This window comes from Peromyscus maniculatus, chromosome 6, assembly GCF_049852395.1.
Source record: "Peromyscus maniculatus bairdii isolate BWxNUB_F1_BW_parent chromosome 6, HU_Pman_BW_mat_3.1, whole genome shotgun sequence".
Classification (NCBI taxonomy): domain Eukaryota; kingdom Metazoa; phylum Chordata; class Mammalia; order Rodentia; family Cricetidae; genus Peromyscus; species Peromyscus maniculatus.
The window spans coordinates 100,843,792-100,869,117 of record NC_134857.1 but is presented as its reverse complement, the minus strand read 5'-3'; the positions used below and the strand labels follow the sequence as shown (position 1 = coordinate 100,869,117).

Sequence of the window (25,326 nt, the reverse complement as noted above, 5' to 3'; positions counted from 1 at the left end):
AGGAAGACTGATTTCCCAGAAGTCCTGAGGAAAAAGAGTTCCTGTAATGGAGACAGAAGGGAAGGAATAGATGCAAACAGCAGACCAAGGGCCTTTATGAAGCAGCAAGGTGAGAGAAGACGAACATGGGTGCTATAACCTGCATTAAGGGTGTAAGCATGGACTGGAAGAGATAAAACAGACAGGGAGGTAAGCAGGCATGTGAGGAGATAATGTAGTCCGCTGTGAAGAGGCAGCAGAGAGGATGTGTGAGGCACACTGAGCATGTGTGGAGCAGGGCAGGAAGACAACCAAGTCCTCAACTGTGCTCCTGAAGCAAACCAGAAAGAAGCCCAGCATGACTCCAGCCCCCATGGAAGCAAAGCTATTTTTGTTCTCCACATCTAAGAAACGTGGAGGTGCAAGAGCTGTAAGGGGCATTAAGTCATTCTGGCAGGCGGCGGAGCGGCTTTAAAGTCGGCGCATCTGCGGTCTGTGCTCCTTCTGTAACTGTTCCCATGTGGCAGCAGGAAAAGCCAAGGTCAGCCAGAGCGCCGAGGTCCTACAGACTAATTCCCGACAAACCTCCTGGGCCTCCCAGTGACATTTCCACTCCTCTACTACAATGGGAAGTAACGAACGTAAACCGGAGGGAGGAAAACTGGCGCGTAGGAGAAAAATGCAAGGATGCATCACCAATGAAGCCCATGAGGACGAGTTCCAGGTCTGGAAGTCCGTCTTACCTAAGTCTCCTTGGTCCCCACAGAGGGGGACATGCCCGCACCCATCCCATCCCACTTCTGCTCTCCAGCAGGGTAACTGCTGAGGAATATTCGCACCCTCACCCACCCCATGCAGGCTGACAAGAACCTGAGAAGGGAAAGCTGGCTTAGATATCAGGAAGCAACAGACCAAGTCCCCAGCCAGCCCCGCCCCCCACCGCCCACGCTGACAAGAGCTTCCTACAAAACACTGCATAGTGTAAGCAATTTTTGTGAAAACAGCACCTGGAGCTTCGAAGGTGTGTACAAAACTGATTTAATCACAACACACCCATCTGTCTTTAGAGAAAAGTGATTATTTAGTGCACAAAGGCAAAACTAAGCCTCTTTTCACAAACGATCACCGGTAAACACATTTTTAAAAACTGCTTGTGCCCAAGACTTGTGTAAGGGGCTTAAATATGAATTCAGGAAGATCAAGGCGTCAAAAACGGTCGTAGGTTAACAAATGGAATTTGCTTTTTGCAATTCTACAGAGGATTCCACTGCGAGATTTCATTATTCATGACAGAATATGGAAATGTTGATACTGCAAACACACAAAGCTTATAAACCATGTGCTCACCTTTCTTAAAAAGTGATCAGTCAAAACACGTTCTTATGTAATTCAGAGGCCTGATCCACAGGGAGCTTTTCCTGTTCTCAAAACTGTGCACCCTCAGCCACAGTCCTCTGGCCTGGCTCTTACCAAACCCTTTCTCACCATAACCAGCAATGGCTACCACATCTCTCTCTATGAGCCATGGTGTTTCAGATGTGTACCTGTAATTATCTGCCCCTGTGTCTCAGGGAAAATCAAGTTACTCTTGGTGGGGCTGGGGAGATTGCCCAGTGGTTAAAAACACTCGTTCTCGCAGAGGACCTGGGTTTCATTCCTAGCACCTATGGGTCACAACCATCTGTAATTCCCAGGCACTCACGAGGTGTGCACTCACATACATAAAATAAATCTAAAACCAAATAATAAAAACAAAAAGAAGAAGAAACAGCTTGGCTCACAATTCCAATAAAAGGCTGGCCTGGTGCAAGCAGTCCCAAACTGTGTCCGAACTATGACGTGGTAACTTTCACAGCTGATTTAATTTCACATGTTTTACACTAAGCTACACACACACACACACACACACACACACCACCATTAGATTTCACTGTATTCACGCTACAAATGACAACAAATTACACTGAAAGTCCAGAAAGGGGAGGCAGGAAGAGAAGCCACCAAGTAGCAAATTACCAAATAGTAAATGCTGATCATCTTCCACCTTTCCTGATTTTAAAGTACATACAAATAGAGCTAATGATTTATGTGGACTTTTTAGATGAAAACCATTCTTCTACCCAGTGGGACAGGAAATTACATAGGCTGAGGAAAAAGGGGGTCTTTGCTGTCCAGGGGCTGTTGGAAAACACTGACTTTCAAACTTCTTCTTTTTTTTTTTTTTAAAGACAGAACCTCACTATGTAGCCTAGGCTGACCTGGAATTCATGACCCTCCTGCCTCAGCCTCCAGAGTGACTGGATGAGAACTGAGTGCTACCACACTCAGTTTGTCTTTTCTTTTTATTAGAATATCCAACACACCAGAAACATATTATCAAAAAAAAAAACAAAAAAACCTTAGATGAACTCCAGGGACTAACTCAGAAGGAGCCGAAGTTTGCCCAGGAGCAGTTCCACACCCCACCATCCATCCGTTTGTTCTAGCCCTGCTTCTAGCTGTAAGCAGTCACCATTCACTTGCAGTGGGGGGCTGGCGACTCCCCTTCCTATCCCCCTTTGTCCCAACTTCTCACCTCTGGTACTTGCCCAACTCCACCATGCTCTGGGCACTTGAATGGGGTACTCGGGTAGCCAAGATGGAGGCTGCTTCTACCCCTTCTTAAAGAGCCACGGTCTGTAGTCAGATCTGTACAAGTTCCCCCCTCGCTTCTAATTCAGATCTGGCTACAGCCTGCAAGACCCCCTGCCTCCTCACCGCGCCCAGAAGCTCTGCTGCATCTGCTATCGGTTATACATTCCTGCTCCCTCCCTTCTCTTTGACCAAGAGCGAAGAACGATGTTTAAAGTTCTAGGAAAGAATCACCTTCCTGAATCTAAACCATGTGTGACTAGAGCTAAAGGCTCACATGGCCCTTGTGAGTGAAAACCTACAGAGCTGGACTGGATGGAAGAATTACTTGTGCGTTTAAGGTCATTTTCCAACCCTTTCTCCCTCTTGACCACACTGTTCTCCAGTGGCCACTAGCACGTCCCACCTCCCTGTCCACAGGCCAGCTCTCTCCCAAGCTCACACTCTCTGGCCACACATCTGCTCCTTCTCTGAAAGCACTTTCACCTCCACTACACTTTCTTCTTAAAAAAAAAAAAAATCTGTATGTGTGTGTATGGGGGGGGGCCGTTTGTGCATGCGTACAGGAACCAGCACACCAACAACCTGCGTGAGTTTATGTGCACCATGTGTGTGCAGTGCCTGTGGAGGTCAGAAGGGGGCATCGGGTGCCCTGGAACTGCAGTTACAGGCAGTTGTGAGCTGCCCGGTGTGAATGCTGGGAACCCAAGCCAGGTCTTCTGGAAGAGCAGCCAGAGCTCTTAAACGCTGGGACATCTCTCCAGCCCCACACTTCCCCTTTTCTTAACCTTTTAAACTAGATTTAGCTTTCTTCCACTTTCGTTTTCATTTCTGCTGTAGCCATACCACGACGCTTAAGGAAATATGCTAGCTTTCCCTTTGAAAGGAAAAGGCACCACCCAGCCCAGATCCAACATGTGCCTTGCTGGACTAGAACAGCAACAACTCAGAGAGGGACGAGCAAAACCAGATGAGGGAGCGAAACTGGCAGACAGTCACGCTGGATTCCGCAGAGGGAAAATGGCGATGCCTGCCAAGTGGAAAAAGGATCAACTTAGCAAAATGATTTTCAAACTTCAGAGTCCCTGAGTAGAGAGGAAGAACAGTTCAAAGCAATTGCTAACGGGCAATGGCCTAACTTGGACTCAGATTTTGTTGTGAGCTCTCTCACAACATGAAACAGAAGCTGTAGGTTTAAATTAAATATTTCATATGTGGGTAAAAACGGCTACAGGCTGTCACCAAGCCAGTGTCGGTAGGAGAGCCGGTAATTCAACTACGATTCTGCTGGTCCTAAGGAACTAGATATTTAGAGGATTTGCATATTCAGTCACTTCTTTCGGTGGACCCTGATTGTAGTGGATAGCCATTCCAGCTTTGATCTGAAAGTTCCAACCCCCATTGAGACTTGGGTAACTGTCACGCCTACAAGGCGGGGCCAAGAGAGGACCCTGAAGACCCAAGATCCAGATGAACGGGCTCTCTTGGTTCCTGGACCCTGGATGCTGGAGGCAGACCGAGCAGAGTTCTCCAGAGGACACCGACAGACTGTGCCACATCTTTCCTAGACCCTGCAACCTACCTATCCCTTCATTTGTAAGTTACACCACTAAATAAACCTCCCTTTTAACTACGTGGAGTGGCCTTAATAATTTCACCAATATCTGACACCCAACGTGGGGCACGAACCCACGACCCTGAGATTAAGAGTCTCATAGAAACATGTGTCTGTAGGGAGGTTGCTGAACTCACATTGCATGGATGAAGGGAAGCAAGCAGGGAAAGAGAAATACTGTTATCATCTTAAGGCCCTACAGAGGACTGGGCAGTGAGGAATAGGAACAGAAGAAAACTAAACAAACAGTTCTCAGATATGACCTCATTCATCTTGTACACAAAGCAGCAGATAGTGTGATCTAATTGTTTCTGTTTGACTGGGCTTGGAAAATCTTATTCTTCACCTCACTTGTAGACAGGCCACCGAGTGAGGCAGACAAGCACAGGGAGTAGCTGAGCACCTTGGACTCTACTTGGTTTGGATTATGAACACCCTTCCTTCTAATAATGCATCTGACAGCCTAGCTCCTTTACCTGCACGGACTATGCACACACACTGCTGTCTAAACAAGACACCTCTCAACCTTTGACACCCACCTCTATCATGCTACCCATACAATCCTCTTTGGACAAATGAGACAAGTTCCTCCCCTAACAGCCAGCAGTTTCTATTCACACATATTTCTAATGCATCTGGTACAAAAAATGGAAAGTCTAATCCAGTGAAAATAGGTTCTATTGTGTGAACAGTAAGGCAAAACTGCATCTTCAAGTGACTTTTAAGGAGAATGCCCTATTTGCCATCTTATGCCTATGCATAATCGGGTGTACACATGCTTAAAATAAGAGGCATTATGCGAAGAGATGTATGCAGTAGAGAAATGATTATATGACCTAATCTATCAATCAATACAGAGAACCACTCTTACTACGCCCTTAGTAACCAAACTCCTGCTTCTTTTGAACCCCGTAAGAGTGCCTCAAACAGTAATGGGGACCCTCGAGTATCTGTGCTCAAGGGGCCCACTGCCAATCTTGATAGTGAATTCCATTATAATCTGTTCTACTGATTTGCTTTTGAATAAAGCTTGCCTTGCTACCACTGAAAAGCTGTAAGGCCTTATTCTTTGGATAGGAGACCAAGAACACGGAGATACTGTGTTTCAATCCTGACCACTAGAAACACTGGGATAGCTGACCTCTTTCTGGTCTAGTAAGATAGATAGATACCTTTGAATATGTTAAAAGGTTTTTGGTCACTAAAACATACTGAAAGATGAAGGTTGTTAAACAAGTAAATCGTATCAACAAGGAGAGATGCAATGCTGGCCCAAGAGTTTTGCATCTTGACAGAAAGTTAACTAATCCCTCAGAATGTTTTAAACACATATTAATTAGTAGGCCAATAATATTTTTATATGCTATCCAAACAGTAATAATCTTGGTGCCACCAAGCTTGTGGCTCTCCCCAGAAAACACCTAACTTAAAAAAAAAATCATAGCATTCTATTTATGGACAATAACCCTCTGTGCATGTCAGCAACTTGTTATGGCCACAGACTTAGACTTTCTTAACTCAAGCTGGGTTTGTTACAGGAGCAAGAACGTCTAAGTAAAATAATGGCCTCTTTCATTCAAGGCATGAGTTTAATCAATACATCTAAGTTTGATCAACTAAGCAGGGCTCACATGGGCTCTCAGAGACTGAGGCCAAATGCATGGAGCCTGCATGGGTCTGTATCAGGTCCTCTGTCATCGCTGTTAGCTTGCTGTTTCTGTGGGACTCCTAAAAGTGGTGGCAGGTGTGTCTCTGACTCTTTTGCCTGCTCTTGGGACTCTTTTCCTCCTACTGGGTTGTCTTGTCCAGCCTCCATATGAGGGCCTTTTCCTTGTCTTTCTATGTCTTGTTCTGTCCTGTCTGTCCTCTCTTGGAGACCTGCTCTTTACTGAAGAGAAAATAGAGGGGGGCAGACCTGGGAAAGAAGGGAGGTGGAGGGCAGTGGAGGGGAGGGAAAATGTGAACGGAAAGTACTGTTTGAGAGGAGAATCTGTTTTCAATAAAAATTAAAAAGGATATTAAAAAAATACATCTAATACAGTAAATTAAGACAGCTTCAGACAAAAGGGCAGAATATTAGGCTCGAATGGTCTATTTCTTGTCATATACTGAACATCTCAGATATTTCTTATTTGATTAAAAGTTAAATTGGGTTTCATCTCTGTATGTAAAATTCTTTCTTTGAGTGCTCCATTTGACAAGGGCCAGGCTGGAGTGAAGCCAGGGACCAAACACAGCCAGCTGTTGGCAGGCCTGACCAGCACCAGCAGGAGTGGGTGTCTTTGTTTTGGGGCTGACTCACATGGTCCAACCTTCATTCATTTTAAGTCACCCCACAAGTATGAAAGCGCTCTGCTAAGAAGAGACCATGGGAAACTCACACACACTTGCCCTCTACCCTCCAGAGCCTCACAGATTTTGCTCCCTCTGGAACACAAGCGGTCCTTCACTGGAATCCGCAGCAACCTTGCAAACTGAACTTTCCCGTCCTGTGCTTGAAACCAACCAGTTCTCTTCATGAGTCTATTTCCCAGAGACTGTGACTCAAATATTCCTGCTTTCAGGAAAAACTGAAGACACAGCAACAAATGAAATCTTTGGGCTTTGAGACAGAAAACAGTAACCTCCCAGGGGTTTTAATATGGGATCAGTATGTACATCACATGCCGGGGAGAAGAGGATAGGGGAGAGTATAGGCTAAGATCTACGGGGCTCTCCAGAAGGGTGACAAAGCACGTGTGGCCCTTCCAGCAGTAAACAGAACCACCAGAAAATCCGTAGAAAAACTCAACAGTGTCATCAACCAGTGCAGCAACAGCAGGACAGGGCACACATCCTTTTCAAGCATTCATGGACTATCCATGCAGACTGTATTTTGGATCCTACAGCAAACCTCAATAAATTAAAAAACGAAGCATTTCCATGACCCTGATGGAGTGGAGCTAGACATCAGAAAGCAGAGGGACAGATCAGGGCAGAAACCATGTGGTGTAGACGAAATTCTAAACAGTCTTAGTAAATAAGAAGCACAGAGTCAAATACAAAGTTAAAAGCCTAAGAGATCAGAGCATTAGTGAAGAGCCAAGACTACCTTATCTTACCACTTGCTGCCATCACTTCTCCTGAGAGAGAGACCTTCTTCCTGTGTGTTTTATTGCTTTCCTGTTCTGCCTTCTCATTGGCTCTAAGCCCAGCCACCATGACTTCCTTGTCACTGCCTGTCTATACAGACCTCCTGGTCTCTATGGTTCGTACTGGGATTAAAGACTCAAGGGTCACCACGCTTGGCTGTGTCCTTGACCACACAGAGACTCTGCCTGCCACGTGATCGGATTAAGGGCGTGGGCTACCATCACCTGACTTCTATTCCTGGCTTGCTAATGACCTCTGATCTCCAGGCAAACTTTATTTATTAACATACAGATAAAATCACATTTCAGCACAATTAAGATGTCACCACAATGTGGTGATGTAAAATGGCATAGGCACTATAAACGTCAATATGGAGGGTTCTTAGACACTAAGACAGAGCTACCACAGGGTCCAGCAACATCACTCCTGGGTATCCATGCAAAGGAATGTATGTCAGGATGCCACAGAGATACATGTATATCCACGTTCACTACTGAACTATTCACGTGATAGACAACTGTGTCCTTCACCAGATGAACGGATAAAGAAAATGTGATATATACAGACACAATGGAGTTTCCTTCTGTGGTAAAGAAGAATTAAATTGAGCCAGGTATGGAGGGGCATGCCTGTAATCCCAGCATTTAGGAGGCAGAGGCAGAAGGATCAGAAGTTCAAGGTTATTTTCCACTATCTAGAAGGTTTGAGGCTGGCCTGTGTTATGGGCCAACTTAGAACCCGTCTTAGAAAAAAAAAAAACAACAACAAGGTAATTATGTCAGTTTCAATAAATGGATGGAACTGATCCATATCATGCTAAGAAAAATAAGCACCACAGAAAGACAAATACTGCAACTCTGTGGGATATATATTAAATCCATATGTACGCACACATACACATACATATATATGTCTATGACGTGAAAGTGCAGGGGTACTACGGGAGGGGAGAAAGGACAGAAAGGTGGGAGGGAGCAAGAGAATGTCATGGGGGAAGAAGAACTATCATGCTTTCTCTCATGCAGAACTTACACACACACACACACACACACACACACACACACACACACACACGCGCGCGCACGCACGATAGGATACGAGTGCAGAAAAGGGATTATGAGGAGGAGGAAGGATGTATGAGAGTAGCAGGGGTGTGAATATGAGCAAGGAAAACAATATAGGCGTATGCAAATGTGATCAGGAAACTCTTTACTTTGTATGTTAACATAGAGAAGAGAGTTGGAACAGTACATCTCAGAACTGTTTTTACAATTAGAACCTGGAAAATTTCAATTTGTTTAGTTTTCCAAGACAATTCATTTGTAGAACTCTGTAATAATCCTTCCTTAATAATTCTTTTGTGTATGTGCACATTTCATGTGTGCATGTACGTTTGAGTGTGCGTGTGGAGGTCAGAGGTCAATGCAATCTGCCCACTTATCCCAGCCCAGAGCGGTGGTGGTGGACACATGGACCTGCCTTTTGGGGGGGGGGTGGGGCTGGGAATCCAAACTCGGGTCCTCACCCTGGCGCAGCAGGCCCTTCAGCAGTTCAGCAGTCCCCTGGCCCCGGCTCTTCCTGCACCAACAGCTCACAGATTCTGCTCCGGGACCTGCCTGTTCCTGTCTCTCCACCAGGTGGGATTACAGACACATGCCACCATGCCTGGCTTTTACGTGGGTGCCGGGGATCTGAACCGAGGTCTTAATGACTGTGCAGCACACAGCAAGCTCGCTGACTGAGCCGTCTCCCTACACCCCCTTGTTGATAATTTCTTTTATTTTATTGAAATGGTTTTATTACATTGCCTAGGCTAGCCTTGAACTGGGTTCGAGTAGTCCTCCCACCTGTGCCTCCTAGGAAGCTGAGGTACCTAGTGGTACATGCTACTGTGCCTGCCTTCTTTAACCTTTCCATTTATGTCCATTTTAAACTTGTACTTGAGCAGATACACTTGACAGCTGATTTTGAACTCTGTACTATTATTATTCGATTGGGCCGATGTTGAGTCTACCTGAAAGCAGACACCTGACTGGGTTATATTAGCAGGGGTAGCTCACTTTTACTATTTATCTTGTGGAGACCCAGAAGTAACTGAGTGAAGGGGAGGGCGGAGCTAGCTCAGTCAGTAAAGGGCCCGCATTACAAACAGGAGACACGCCTGAGTCTCAGAACCCACTTTTTAAAAAGCTGGGCGCAGTAATAATTCTAGTCCTGGAGAGGCAGAGCTGGGGTCCCTGGGGGTCCCTGGCGGCTTGACTAGCGCCTATTTGGCGAGTTGTAGGCCTTGGAAAGATTTTGTCTTAAATGAAAAACAAACAAACTCAAAAAGGTAGAAAGCACCCAAGGGATGCTACCCAAGGCTGTCTTCTGGCCTCTCCAAATGCTTGCACACACACACACACACACACACACACACACACACACACACACACACACTGTATTAATTGACTCTTAGTTGTGTTGAGGGAATACATCTCTCAAGGTATGATCCTCCAGAATTGATGGCATGGCATGCAGTTTGGTGGATCGGCTCTTAGGAATAGGAAAGAGCCGAGCTTCTTAATGGTGCCAACTCGTGGCAAGTGACTTTCGGTCTTACGGTTGCTCCACCCACTAAATGTAAGGAGCAAGGCCACCACACGGAGCCGCAACACAAAGTGCTCAGGGGTAACACACATAAGTGGTCAATGCATGTTAGCAATTATGTACCAGATGGAAGTGCCCTTTCGACATGATTAAACCCTCTATTATCTTACACTCCCTCTGCACCAACACGGACAGCCTATGTATGGTTAAGACGACCAGCAGATGGACTTAGGAATGCAGGGGCACAGTCAGCTGTCTCTACAACTCCAGCAACCTAAAGGCTCACGTTGCCTTTGTCTTTTTCTTTTCCTTCTTTCTTTTTTTTGGTTTTTCAAGACAGGGTTTCTCTGTGTAGCCCTGGCTGTCCTGGATCTCACTCTATAGACCATGCTGGCCTCGAACTCACAGAGATCCATTTGCCTCTGCCTCCTGAGTGCTGAGATTAAAGGTGAGTACCACAACCACCCGGCTCATGCTCTCTTTTCTAACTGTGTTTTCCCTTAAGCCAAAAATTCTCAACCTGTGGGTCACAACCCTCTTTAGGGTTAAACAATCCTGTCACAGGGGTCGCCTAAGGCCACCAGAAAACACAGATATCTATATTACGATTCATAACAACAGCAAAATTACAGTTATGAAGTAGGAACAAAAATAATTTTATGGTTGGGGGTCACCACATGAGGAACTGTGTTAAAGGGTTGTAGCATTAGGAAGGTTGAGAACCACAGTTTAAATTTTTTTTAAATTATTTATTTATTATGTACATAGTGTTCTACCTGCATGTATGTCTGCATGCCAGAAGAGGGCATCAGATCTCATTACAGATGGTTGTGAGCCATCATGTGGCAGCTGGGAATTGAACTCAGGACCTCTGAAAGAGCAGCCAGTGCTCTGAACCTCTGAGCCATCTCTCCAGTCCCATGCAACATGATTTTTAAAAGTTTTAAATTTAGTTTTATGTGTCTGAGTGTTTTGCTTGCATGGATCTCTGTGTACCACTTGCATGACTGAGGAGGCCATTGGAGGAGTTATGGATGGTTGTGAGCCATGTGGGTGCTGGGAATGGAACCCGAATCCGAGAGAAGAGAAACTAGTGCTCTAAACTGCTGAGCCATCTCTCCAGCCCTTTAAGCCATAGAGTTTACTTGGTGACCACCTGGCTACTGTTCAAACTATTCCAAAACATATACCTAGAAAAATCTTCCAAAATCGATTTTAAATGAAGTTCTTAAATTGTAGCAACAAACACATTATCTTCGAACACATTATCTTTGCTATAATTTAAAAAGTCAAATCCAAAGGTTAAAGCAAAGCCACCCATGAAACGCCTAGATGTTCATTTCTCAGTTTGTAAAAATGTCCAGTTCGCTGACGTAGCATACACATTTCAACTGATTCCTATCCAACGGGAGAGAAGATTGTCTGCTTCTCAGTTAACGTCAGAGTCTGGCAACACAGTACACATGAAAAACTTGCTAACTACAGGTATTAAGTAACAGAGAATTAAGGTTTTACTATAATTTACTTTCTTTTGTAAGTAGCCATCGGTATCTGGTGCAATTGGGAACTGAGTCACCTTGGCGGAGCTGTTGGCATAAAAAGGCTCTTAGTGAACAAACGCACTTGGCTAGCAGGGCAGCGGCAGGATCTCTCTAAAACCGACCCACTGGTTTTGTTCTGAGGGCTGTCAGGGCACGCTCAACGTGGCTTTAATTGTGCCTGCTGCTGGTGCAGGTTCTATCGTCACAATAACAGCGCCGCCGTCACAGCCGCCACACGGCTCTCCCCTCTAGTCACTGTTTATAAAACTCTACTTTGGTCCTGTGGGAACACCAAGCGTTTCTAGTCAGTTCTGCAAGTACTACAGCACCTGAACATTTCACATTCAGTGGCTCTGGATAAATATAGGCGAGATCTTTGTGTTGTGGTTTTCTTTCAGTGTTGCTGATTAGAGCAAAGCAGCCGTCCAACGACACTCAGGTTTGATGTGACTTTTAAAATTCAGCACTTGAAAGTGCAAGAAGTACTTCCACACACCCCAAGTCCTTCCTCTCTTCTCCCTCACAAACATGAGCATACCCACCCTACACTTTTTACAAGCAATTTTACAGCATTGATGAAACTTTGGACTAATTAAAGAAATGGAGAGGACAGCTAGCCCAATCCTTTTTGTTTTTAGGTAATAAGGCCTCGAAGGAAACTGAATGAACTAAAGTAAGAGGCAAAATGGGACCAAGAGTCCCGACACCCACGAGGCACACCAACAGAGTATCAGAAACATAGAGCTGAATGTTACAGCACATGCCTAGCATTCCTGAGGAGCTGGGTTCAATCCCCGACACTGCAATACCAAACAAAAACCAGGCCAGGGGGTCACCGAGCTCTTCTGCATCCACAGCGGACATTACCCATCACTTATCATTTCCTTCCGAACTCTGATGTTGCTGCACTCAAAGTGGCTGAGTAACGGAAGAATGAATTATAAATGGGCAACACTCAGAAAGGCGTAGAGATTTCTGCTGCAAAGCGCACTCAGTGGCACACTGTAGAAAACAGGGGCAAGCAGAAGGCTGGACCAGATCTGCATGGCCTGTGGGGAGGAAGACACACCAGGGCTCTCTCACACATAGCACAGGCATCACCTAGAGAGAGAACACACCGATGGCGTATTTAGAGAATCCCCAGAAAGGCAATCTCTGGAACAAAGTAATCTTCGCTGGGACTCAGAAGGGAGGAAGGGCAGGTTTAACGGTTTTATTAAAGGGGCTGCTAACCAGTGATAGTCATGCCCTACTTATTATAAAGCAAATGTCTCCCGGCTTTCAGTATGTGCCAGGATTAAACTCATGAACAGAATCCACAGTAGGAAAGGTATCATAGTATTTTTGCTGGACAGCCAGTCCTGATTTAAGTAAAACTAGATTATAGTAAAGTGAATATGATCTTTTTGTTTATTTGTTTGCTTTTTGAAACAGGGTCTCTCTATATATTCCTGGATGTTCTAGAGCTTGATAATGTAGACCAGCTGGCCTTAAACTCACAGAGATCCTCCTGCCTCTGCTTCCAAAGTGCTGGGATTAAAGATGTGTATGACCATGCACAGCCCAATATGATTTTTTTTTAAATAGCAATTTCAGTTTACTAAATATTATCACTATTTCCCCCCTTTAAAGATATGATTGGGGGGCTGGAGAGATGGCTCAGTGAGTAAGAGCACTGGCTACTCTTCCAGAGGTCTTAAGTTCAATTCCCAGCATCCACATGGCAGTTCACAACCAGCTGTAACTGTAGTCCCATGGAATCAAGACAGACTCTTCTGAGGTACAGATAAAATACCCATACCCATAAAATAAATAAATTTAAAAAATAAAGATATGATTGGATCTAATTAGTAATGCCCAACTTTTCACCTTGAAATCTACTGAAGAATGGTGGTCCTTAAATTCAATTCATTTAATTTTATGTATGTGAGTATTTTGTCTGCACTATGTCTGTGCACTATGTGTGTGCACGCTTGGTGCACGAAGAGATCCGAAGAGAGCATCAGATGCCCTGGATCTGGAGTAACAGATGGTTGAGCCACCTTGTGGGTACAGGAATCAGCCTCAGGTCCTCTGGAAAGCAGTTAGAGCTCTAACCACTGACCTCTCTCTCCAGCTCCAAAGAATGGCTTTATATGTAGATTTACATAATTGGTTATAGGAGTGTGTTTTCATACTGGGGAAAATTCCCTTCACTGTCAGAACAAAGCATGACTCATTCTTGTTTCAGTTTTACTCATTAGCCTGTTACAGGCCGTGATTAAAGATGAGGAAGCAGGGGTCTCGACTGTGCTTGACTGAGTCAATTTAATCAGAATTCTCTGCTATCTAATGAGGCTGCTTTTAACTCACTAGAAAGCACTGTAGTGTGGTTTATGTACAATATCAAATAAAGAATACTTAACACGCCTCAAAATAAAATAAATAAAATAAAATGACCTTTCTCCCCTTCCACTTGTCTCTTAAGTTTAAAAATAAATTAAGTATTTGAGGCCAACAATAATTTTTTAAGAAAGATATTTGACTACTACATGCTAAACAACGTAGTTGTAGACTGTGAGTTCAACTTATTTTGACAAAAATTTAAGGGAATTGGGAAGATCGGTCAGTGGTTAAGGGTCCTGGCTGCTCTTCCAGAGGATCTGGGTTCAATTCCCAGCACCCACATGGAAGCTAGCAACCCTTCATAACTTCAGTCTCTGGGAATCCGATGAATCTTCTGGCCTCCGTGGGCTCCAGGCATGCACATGATACACAAACATACATGCAGGCAAAATACCCATACATATAAAATAAAAATTAACTTTAAAAAAAATAAATGCACATAAAACTAATTTAGGGTGGTATAAATCAGAAAACAGTGATGTCTTGGGGGCTCGGGTTGACTGGAAGAGGCCAGAGAAAACACTCTGAGATCATGGAGAGTTTCTATGTCTTATTAGGGACGTGGTCAAACTATACACTTAAGAGCTGTACATTTTATGGTATGTAAATGCTATTTTAAAAAACTCATAGAGAACTACTCATGTAAAAAAATAAAGGGTTTTAAACTGTCCTCCAAAATAAGGGTTTAAACTACAATCTAGCTGATGAAGAACTTTCTAAATCACTAGCAAACATGCTTTGGCTCAATTATTCAAGAGAATAATATAGACTCGCCAGGATTTGTATATCCGGGAATCAGGCTACAGCAGTTAATGGCTTCCGCCGTCTACAGGAATAAGCATAATTTCAGAGCCATGCACAGCACTGTGATACACATCCACTGATCTGCACTATCTTCTGCTGCACATCTGCAATTAACCCTCCAACTTTACCACGAAGACTGCAAGAGCATGCAGGACTTTCACAGACAGAGAAGGCAGTGATACAGGAATGTATTCAACTTTCAGCTTTCTATTTCCTGTACTCCTTTCCTAGGAAAACTTGAATACATATGAAATTCTGACCGCCACATACCATATTTGGTAAAAGTCTTAACAAATACCAAAGAGAGTATTGAAAGAGAATCAACTATTTGGTGGCTGACTCGCACATGGTGCTGGTTAGGTACCACAGTGAGCAGCCAGCCACAAGTGTCAGTTAGAGACACTGTTGGTGTTTGTCATCATAAAAGGAAGGACAGGACAAACTCTCAGTTCAAACTGTAGCTAGGAAGGCAAACTTCCCACCTCTTTCAGCAAAGTGCACATAAACTATACATTTTCTGTTATCTCTAAAAAGCCCTGGCTCACCGATAAACAACAGATCTTATTATCAGTGGACAAGCGATGGGAGAGTTACTTTCTCTGTCCCGAGGGACAGGCTTACCTACCAAATCTGGCTTTATTCGGTGAACCAGCGGAAAGGAAAACCACATGGAGTTCAAGGTGGTGAACACGGAGGAGAGCCAGGACTGCCGAACCTCCCGGCTTCTAGGAATTCGGTGAAGGTGGTATTGGGGACACTAGAAGGAAACAACAGAGACACAATTAAACTACCAGAGTTAGCATCTATATCCTTACTCATTTTAATTTTCATCTTAACTGCTTTAAAAGTAAGAGGTGCAAAGCTTATTTCATGCTTCGTCCAACCCTACACCATTGGATTCTGACAAAGAGGTTCCTAAATGCAACTTAAAAGGCCAAGTCAGTTTTGGCAATATGTTGGGAGAGATTTTCCATAAAATATAGTACAAGCAGAGTGTAACATGCAGATATATCAAAGAGATCCAATAAATAATAGATGAAGCAATCTCATATCAAGATAGTCAAAGAAGACAGACAGAAGAAGTATAAAGCCAGCAAACAGGAAGAGGTAGTTAACAATGAAGCAAAGCAAAAAGTAATTTTTCAGTTACTAGTTGAACAGTAATTACAGACGTTTAGTGTTGTTGAGGGTGTAGAGAACTGGATACATACTCCCTGTGTGAATACATTGATGCAACTTTCGGACAGTGGATGGTGGCTAGTGCAAGCCTTGATCTATGTTCATTCCCAGAACCCATATAAAGTGGAAGGAGAGAAAAGACTCTGCAAAGTTGCCCTCTGACCCCAACATGCACAAGCGTACATATGCACACACCCCTCTAAATCATAAGCAAACTTTAACGTCTTAAGCTGTCTTTGGCCTGTGGGGCGCAGCCGCAGTATTAAATTGCGAATGTACTGCATTGTACAGGTCAGTGATGTGGATCCCAGTAGTGCACACAGTTCTTAAATAATGCCCTCATTCTTGCAAGGCAGAATCCATGCGCGGGAAGCAGTATCCAAGTAACCAAGAAGTAAACTTGTGCACTTGACTCACTTGTATGAATTATTAATTGAAAAATGAATAAGTCAAGTAATAATACAGAGCCCAAATCCCTTCTCTGGGCAGAAACAAAAAGCATGAACAGTAGGACCTATCACGAGTTTCCTGCATAGAAATGAAGAGTTATGTAGCGATTGGCAGGGACGCATGGAGGGAAGGGGGAGCCCTGTCTGTATTTCCAGAAACCTCAGTCTGTATCCCACAGCCACTCGGTGACTCCCAATGTCTCGGCTACTCCACGGCTCTAGTCATCCCATCTTCCACCTTGGCTCCTACTACTTACTGCCTTTTAACTGGCCTCCTTCCTCCTTTTATCTTGCTATAATTTATTCTCCATGGAATCACCAAGACTCATCTTCTGATAACGTAAAGCAGATCTTTTCATTTTCCTGCTTAAAACCGCCCACAGGCTTTCCTGCACCTGAGATAAAGTCCAAGCTCCTTGGAGTGGCTCCCAAGCTCCCATATAACCTGGTACCAGTCTGCTTCTAATTCCTCCTTGCTAGCTCAATGGGCCACAGTCTGTCCTCTCAGTGTATCAAACTCCTTCCTGAAGACCTCTTCCTCTCCATCTCACCCTGCCAGCCCCGTCCCCAGGCAGTCTTACAGCTCTGTCCTTCGGGTTAGTTCTCAACTGAACATCGCTGTTCAGAGGACAGACAGAACCCCCTCTGCCAATGTTCTGCTTTACTGTGTTCATACAAATTATTAGCACCCCAGCTTACCTTGTTGATTTATGTATCTGATTTTCTGCCTCTCTCACCAGAATGCAACTTGAGAGGGTTTTCACTCTTCCACTGCTGTGATACTAGGATCTAGTCTGGTATCACCTGTATTTTAAGCACTTGGCAAACTGTGGAATATTCCTTTATACTCTGTAAATATATGTCACTGTGATTAGTTTAATAAACAAGCTGACCTGGCCAATAGCTGAACAGGATAAAGTTAGGTGGGAGAGCCAAATTGAGAATGATGGGAAGAAGAAGGGCAGAGTCAGGGGAGTCACCAACAGATGCAGAGAGAAGCAAGATGGACAGCCATACTGAGAAAAGGTACCGAGCCATGTGGCAAAACATAGGTAAGAACTATGGGTTAATTTAAAATATAAGAGTTAGCTAGTAACAAGCCTGAGCTATTGGCCAAACATTTATAATTAATATTAAGCCTCTGAGTGGTTATTTGGAAGTGAATGGCCAACACAGGAAAACTCCACCTACAGCAAACATTTGCCGTATCATTGCATGAACTTTTCCTGGGGAGACGTGAGCACACGTCTTCCACATCCATATAGAGTGCCAATGACATACTGAAGAAACTACTGCACCCCAGTTTAATTTGATGAACTAATGAGTTTAACTGTGCTACTTACAGTAGCCCAGGTGACAGGCTAGCTACAGCGTGGGCAACATATCACTGAAGAAAACACCTCCCCACCTTCCTCCATGTCCTTAGGGAATGGGGAGCCTCATACTCAGTGTGTGCTGCTTTGAGGGCCCCTTCCTCCCTTCCAGGACCTGATGATAACAGAGCCAATCCTGAGCAGGTCGCCTGTGGATAATTACAATGCTGGAGTTCAAGAGGACAATGGCCACATTGTATCCAGAGGACAGCGTTCTCCTACGCATACAGAAAAACTATCATTATAGTTGCCAGATGTTCAGTCTGTGGTTTATGCTCAAGATGGTGAGGCGGATGACTCTGGCTCTTCATGTCTTAGGGCTGAAGAGACCAACCAATCCCAAGTCCTCGGTTCACATTAGAGGAATCTACATTTTTCATGGTGAGAGTGCAGAGGACGTGGACCCAGGCTTTCTGCATGTTTGACATCTGTGGAGTAGTCCTTTTGATGGGTGTTTCTCGGATCTCTGTGCCTTGCTGAGGAGACTTTAATAACACCCTCCTAACACCTTAGAAACTATACCACCTTCATATCTGCCTCCTACTGTTCCAATGTACAGCAAGAACCCGTCCTGACCAGTTTCCTTTTCTTTCTTTTTCTTTCTTTTTTTGGCTTTTTGAGACAGGATTTCTCTGTGTAGCTCTGGCTGTCCTGGAACTCACAGTGTAGACCAGGCTGGCCTCAAACTCAGGGATTCCCTTGCCTCTGCCTCTCAAGTACTGGGATTAAAGGTGTGTGCTACCATCACTGGCTTCTTGGTTTTTCAACTCAACTTTGTATTTAATACACTGACACGAGCCCACAAATCTCGCTTTCTCTCCGGCTCTTTGAGAACTGTCTCCTGTCTCTGTCCTCTGTGTTGGGTCTGCAGCACAGGCTGAGTTTACCCGTCCATCAACCACTGTCATCAGTGGCACGCCCCACCCTCAGACCGCTTCCGCTTTGAGGAGGAATGCAGAGTAAGAACACGGGACCTTGACATCTTCAGAACTGAGAAAGGAAGGCTTAGCTGCCTATTTCTTCTGTGCAGTTCACTGTGTACATCCCAAATATGGATGTACTTTGAAATATAACCCACTCACTTTTACACTGTCAGCCAAGAAGTGAGATTGGTTCTCTTTCTCTACCGCATGGGGGTAAAAAAGCATACGTCAGTGAAACATTGTATCCGAGCTTCCTAACTGAGGGGCAGAACTCTCCAGAGCCCCTCCCCACTCATCTCAACTGGCAAGATCAAATGTGAGTGGTAAGGCAGACAGGAAACACTGAAGTATAAAATCTTCGAGTGGAGAAGCGGATTGTTTTTTCCAGGCTTCTAGTTTTGTCTGAAATGATGTGAGACACTGAGTTAAATACTGGTGGTATACGACAGCTTTTAGCAGTCACAGTATGTTCCAGAATTACATCACTGCTAAAAACCACAAACAGATCTGCCTTCAAGATTTGTGAAAACTAAATAGAAGTTTACAGTGATTTAGATGGAAAATCATTCCACCGAAGAATCCAGATGGCATCATAAACCACAACAGAGCGGACCAAGTGGCTATGAAGTCACTTCTTCTTGTTACCACACACTGAAACGTGTAACACACTTATTATTTAATGGATGCCACACTATTGCAAAATCTTGGGAACAAGATGAACACTAAAATGGCCATTTTTTTCAACTAAGCATGCTTTCAGCTTTCTTCATAATGTTTAAAAATAATGTCATCTATTTCTATATATAAATGTACACACACACACACACACACACACACACACACACACACACACCCCTCCTGTGATGCCTGAACTAATCATTTTAAAAGTAAGATAACCACGCCGGGCGTTGGTGGCGCACGCCTTTAATCCCAGCACTCGGGAGGCAGAGCCAGGCGGATCTCTGTGAGTTCGAGGCCAGCCTTGGCTACCAAGTGAGCTCCAGGAAAGGCGCAAAACTACGCAGAGAAACCCTGTCTCGAAAAACCAAAAAAAAAAAAGTAAGATAACCACAATTTACCACAGAACAGTTTTCAAACGCTTGTCCTTCAAAGGCTGGGTAGACGTTTATCCACGGGAACTGGTGACGTGTCACGGAGTGACATGAACCACAGAGCTGTGGTGGTGTGAGCCTGCTGCCACCAGTCTAGCAACCCAGCTGGTGGGCATGAAACGAGAGTGCACGGCTCTCATTGGAGAGTGCACGCTCTTCAGCGGGCGGGCATGACCTCGGTTCTCAGGTGTGCTGACTATGTGCTGACAGATGCAGTCCGGGCTGGCCTGGCACTTGCTGTGCAGACCAGGCGAGCCTTGAACTTGAGGCGATTCTTCTGCCTGTACATCCCAAGCACTGGGATAACAGGCGAAACCACACCCACTTTACCCAGCCTGACTTGTTAGAGACAAGTGAGGCGAGGGCTCCTCCTTCCCTTGAGAAGCCCCTTCCTGTCTAGGGGAAACAATATTTTTTATTTCCAGAAATAATTAGTGGATTATGACCCAAAGCCTCTGAAGCCTTCTATGAACAGCTGTCTTCTGGGCTCCCTTTGACAATATCCAGTCTTCTTTTGGATAAGTCACTCTTCCAGCTGGTTTTGGTGATATTCATCCCATCTCATTTATCCCCAGTCAAAACCCCCAAATAGGCTTGGAATGGCTTAAGCATAGTGAGGTATTACTTCCAATGTATGTTGGATGGTTTAACCAACCATCTCAAAATCAAAATGACCATAGTTTCCCACACACAAAAAAGTGGCCACTCCTGGCTCCTATGGCTGGCTAAAATAGATAGGAACACAACCCAGGAGGAGACCGTGAGGCAGGTGTTTGCCATGGCTTCTGGGAAGCAGAGGTTTCCTCTCTCTGTCCATAAGCTGTAAGAGACCTACTGTTTCCTCAGACAACCAGTACGACTATGGAGCCAGCATTTGCTCCCTTAACAATAGAGCTTAAGGCAGCATCAGCCCAGTGCAAGTGCAGAAGTCAGGGCCAAGAGGCTTCACTATCATCAATGACATCCCTGGGCAGCTGCACTGGGTCTTGCCAGGGGCAAGATCACAGGGTTTTCTTTTTTTGTTTTTTTGTTTGTTTTTTTTTTTTCCTGTTTTGTAAGTTGACAAATTCTTCTTATTCTCTGTTACGTAAGCAACTGTTTATGACCCTGGACTTCAGAACTGTACTTATTATTCACACATCATTCATTAAATACCTAACAAGCACTTACCAGGTGACAAGAATTAAGGGTGGATAAGACACTGAGGGGGAACTCACTAGAGTCCCGGAGGGAAATTCATGGAGATAATTCATGGAGGTACAGTATGTGACATAATTTTCATGTTAGTCATCAAGTAAGAAACAATTAACGACATTTCCTAACTCAGGTTTCCTGCAGGAGATACACGATCTGAATCACTACAGATACAAAATCTATGAAGTGTAAGAGGAGCAGGAAGTGTCTGAGGCAGAAGTGAGCGGCATCAGAGGTCTGTGATGGGACTATTTTGAACTATTTGGGGAGCTCTATTTTGACCCAGAAGGAACAAGATAGAAGGCCGGAGACACGGGGTTAGAGAGGTGAAGCCCGTAAAGTCAGGCTGGAGAGCACGTACTTGAATCTAAAGGAATGAGACGCGGGCCGGCGCTGTTAGAAGGGATCTGGGATCAGATCCGCATTCAAGAAATACCACTCTGACAAGCAGGAGGAAAAACAGATGTGGCAGGACCAGAGGAGGGACGCTGGGAGACAGCCCACCTTATCAGGGCAATGCTGCTGTCAGTTAAGAGGGAGGAATGGGAGGGTAAACAATGGGGAGGAGGGGCTTGGCTCCCGGGGAGCCCAAGGGCTGCACTTCTCCAGACACCAAGGAGAGTGCAGGCAGGGACAACAAGTTGAGGGGATACCCGTACTACCAAGGTCTACTTGTGAACTTATATCATAGTACTACGGAAAATGTCACACATGCCAGGCAGGGACCACACCATTGAGTTTTATCCTCAGCACCTTCCTGACCTTGTGTGTGTGTGTGTGTGTGTGTGTGTGTGTGTGTGTGTGTGTGTACACGCACACTCTGAAGCCAAAGCAGGACCGCACCTTCACCTATCACTCTCCGCTTTATTGCCTTAACATAGTCTCTCACCAGACCAGATGCTCACAGTTTTGGCGAATCTGGCTGGCCAGCAAGCTTTCAGATCCACCTGCCTCCCCCCCCCTCCCCCCCTGGAGTTACAAGCATGCAGAAGCATGCTCAGCTCATATACATGCTGGGGATTCGAGCCCAGGTCCTAATGCCTGCAGAGCAAGAAGCCTTGTCCATCAAGCGATCTCCCCAGCCCTCTCTTACTTCTTTGGAGACAGGATCTCACAGCAGCTCAGGCTGGCCTTGAACTTGGTCTATGGTACAGACAGCTTGACCTACCTCAGCTTTCCAAGGAGCTGAGATTAAAGGTCCTTGCCATGAGGGCCAGCTGTAGTCTGGTTTTGAGCGGAATCTTGTGAACCAGTGAAATTCTCCAAATACAAACTCTATCGCTGTTAGAAAATACATGTTTTGGGGCTGCCGAGATGGCTGAGAAGGTAAAAGCACTGTGTGTCAAGCCTGACGACCTGAGCTCAATACCCAGGACCCACATAGGGAAGGAGAACTATTTCCTGCAAGTTGTCCTCTGACATCCACACACATGCACATGCACATGCATCCACACATCTATATACACACACTATAAAAAAAGTATATTAAAAAAACATACACTTTTTAGGTGGAAATGGGGCAGGATGAGGTTCTGTCTCTGGAACAAGGACAATGGGTTGACCCAGCAGGTGGGTACATAAAACTGGTGATGGAGGCCAAGATTCAGGCATTGGCATACCCTAGAGAGGCATGGCCTGGAGTGGCAGCCTCATTTAGAGCTGGCAGGTCACGGCGTGAGCCTGCTGTGGATCTTGGCTAGCCGAGGATCCCTGATCTTAGCTAGGCTTCCTCATGGAAGAAGACAGGCCTAGAGAGGCAGTTCTGGGACCAGGCCCTCTGGATAAGTGAGACAGTTGATTAGCTTGAACCGTTTAGGAAGCCCCCAAACAGTGGGACCAGGACCTGTCCTTGGTGCATGAGCTGGCTTTTTGGAACCTAGGGCCTATGCTGAGACACTCTGCACAGCCTTGGTGTAGGGAGGAGGGGACTGGACCTGCCTGGACTTAATCTACCAGGCTGGGCTGACTCCCCAGGGGAGACCTTGCCTTGGAGGAGGTGGGAATGGGGGGCAGATTGGGGGGGGGAAGGCTGGGGGGTGGGAGGAGGAAGAACAGGGGAATCTGTGGCTGATATTTAAAATTAAATTAATTATAAAATTAAAAAAAAAAAGAAGTATTACAAATACGGGGGGGGGGGGGGGAAGAGGCAGTTCTGTCCAAGCAGACAGAACTTATCATCGGGACCCAGTCGGGAGCCAGCGGCTCTTCTCCCTCAGCCACACAACCGGCTACTATGCAGTGAGCACTGACCAGGCATCTGCAGGACGTGTGAACACACACACTCTGCGCTGGCATCCCCGCCGACCTATGCAGTTCCCCAGTCTGTCCTGCCTGACCCTGAAGTGGATAACCACCCAGCCTTGCTACCTGAAGATATGGGAATTATGCAATCCCTCGTGTGCCTGACTACCAGGATTCACAAGTAGTTCCTGGGCCTAATAGCTATGGAAAGAGCGTCCACGTGTTCAAAGGAAGGAGACAGGGAATCCCCCAGTAAGCCACATACTGATAGAAATTGTGGGCCCGGGTGGTGTGGTAAAAAGTATTTGGTAGTTAATACACGTTTTCTTACTCGGATATTTTGCTCATTTCCTCTTTCTTTACTCTGAGTTGAGGCATTTGACTTTTTCTGGGTTGAGGTAGTTTGCTTTTAGGTAGACTGGATGTGGTTAATGTTCATTAGAATGAGAAGTGCAAAGCCTGGCGGTGGTGGCACGCGCCTTTAATCCCAACAGTTGAGAGGCAGAGGTAGTGGAATCCCTGTGAGTTCGAGGCCAGCCGGATCTACAGAGTGAGATCCAGCACAGCCAGGGCTACACAGAGAAACCCTGCCTTGAAACAACCAAAACCAGAAGAAGGAGGAGGGGGAAGAAAAGAAGAACACAAGAACAACAACAATAACACAACAACAGAACTGCACTAAATCACCAGCGGTAACGAAAGTTTACACCTGAAGTGGAACCCCACAATTACACTTATATTGCTGTTTATGACCCTCTTTTGTGAACTGCTTGGATGCTGTTGACAGTAGACACCAAATGCCTTAAAGTCAAACTCTCCAGAAGACGGGCAGGCCCAGTCATCTGTGAAGGCAGCACCCCACCTTGTGGAATGGGGTGCTGGATGTGGACACTTGCCAAGTCCGTTTTAGAGGAGATCAAACCTCCAAACCAAACAATGCAAAGATAAGAAGCCAACAAAGAATGTTATCATTAATATAATCCCCGCACTTCTGTGCTTCCAAACAAACACACACACACACACAGACACACACACACACACACACACACACACAGACACACACACACACACACACACAGACAGACACACACACAGACACACAGACAGACAGACACACAGACACACACAGACACACACAGACACACACACAGACAGACACACACACACACACACACACACACACACACACACGGATCTGTACTGACTCCCTTCCTGTTGGGTCTTGTTTCGTCTTTCTGGAATCTTCCTTCGTCATTAGTTCTGAATCCTTAGATGACTTACCCTGTTGTGGCCACAGTCCCACTGGACCGGTTACTGTCCTTTCATTTTGAAGGTCATGTCCTTCCAGGTCTGGGAACCCTCCCTAGGCCATCCCTCCGTCTGGAACTTTTCTCCCGTGTCCTTGCCTTTCCTGCATATCCTTCAATATTCTATTTGGTGACCGAGTGCTTGCTCTCTGCTTTTCAATTTTCTTACAGTTTATAGCAGAATCATCCGTATGACTGTCCAGTGCTTCGTAGACTTAGTTTTCATCCTTGCAATAAAAATTTCAATTGGAGTATTTCTGAGGTTTTGAAAAACTAGACCTTATTCTCAGTGACACGACAGTCTCTCATTTCTCCGACAATAACTGTTTTTTTCCCCAATCCCTCCTTTTCTCAAAACCCCTTTGCTGATTGCGGTTTGGGTTCTTACGTCTGGCAGTCAGTGGATATCGGGTCAAACCAGTGATTTTTGAGTAGACGGGAGGAAAGACCCCTCCCCAGACCACTGGACATGGACTGGAGACATTCAGGGCTGTCACGGCTGGTGGGTGCGTGGGCTGGGAGGTGTCGTTCACCGGCATCTGGTGGAAAGGCCAGGGCTGCTGGTGAGCAGCGTCCTGTAATACACAGAACACTCTCCCATAACAAGGACTTCTGTGGCCCCAGTGTCCACAGCTGAGGCAGTGGGAAGCCTGGCCCGTGTTGATGAATGAGGTGGTGGTGGCCACTGTCTGGGCTGCTCTGGGCGCTGGAGGGTGAAAGACAAACAGGACCCGTGTGTCAGAGCTTGTAGCTTTGTTCTGTGGGGCAAACCAGGCTCTTCAAGACTGATCTTTAATTCCTTGCCTGGAGGATATAAATGGGGCATTCTGGGGACTGCTGCAGAAAGGGGGCCTGGGTGGTAAGAAGGAAGG

The 25,326-nt window shown here is 45.4% G+C and overlaps 1 protein-coding gene across 1 annotated transcript in view; it reads right to left on the bottom strand.

Moving 5' to 3' along the window:
• Alg14 (ALG14 UDP-N-acetylglucosaminyltransferase subunit) overlaps positions 1-25,326 on the bottom strand; it is an 82,124-nt gene that overhangs the window by 31,601 nt on the left and 25,197 nt on the right. Inside the window, exon 3 of the mRNA XM_006977850.4 lies at positions 15,302-15,433. Within this exon, the coding sequence (XP_006977912.2) occupies positions 15,302-15,433 (132 nt within the window). The remainder of the gene's footprint in view (positions 1-15,301; positions 15,434-25,326) is intronic.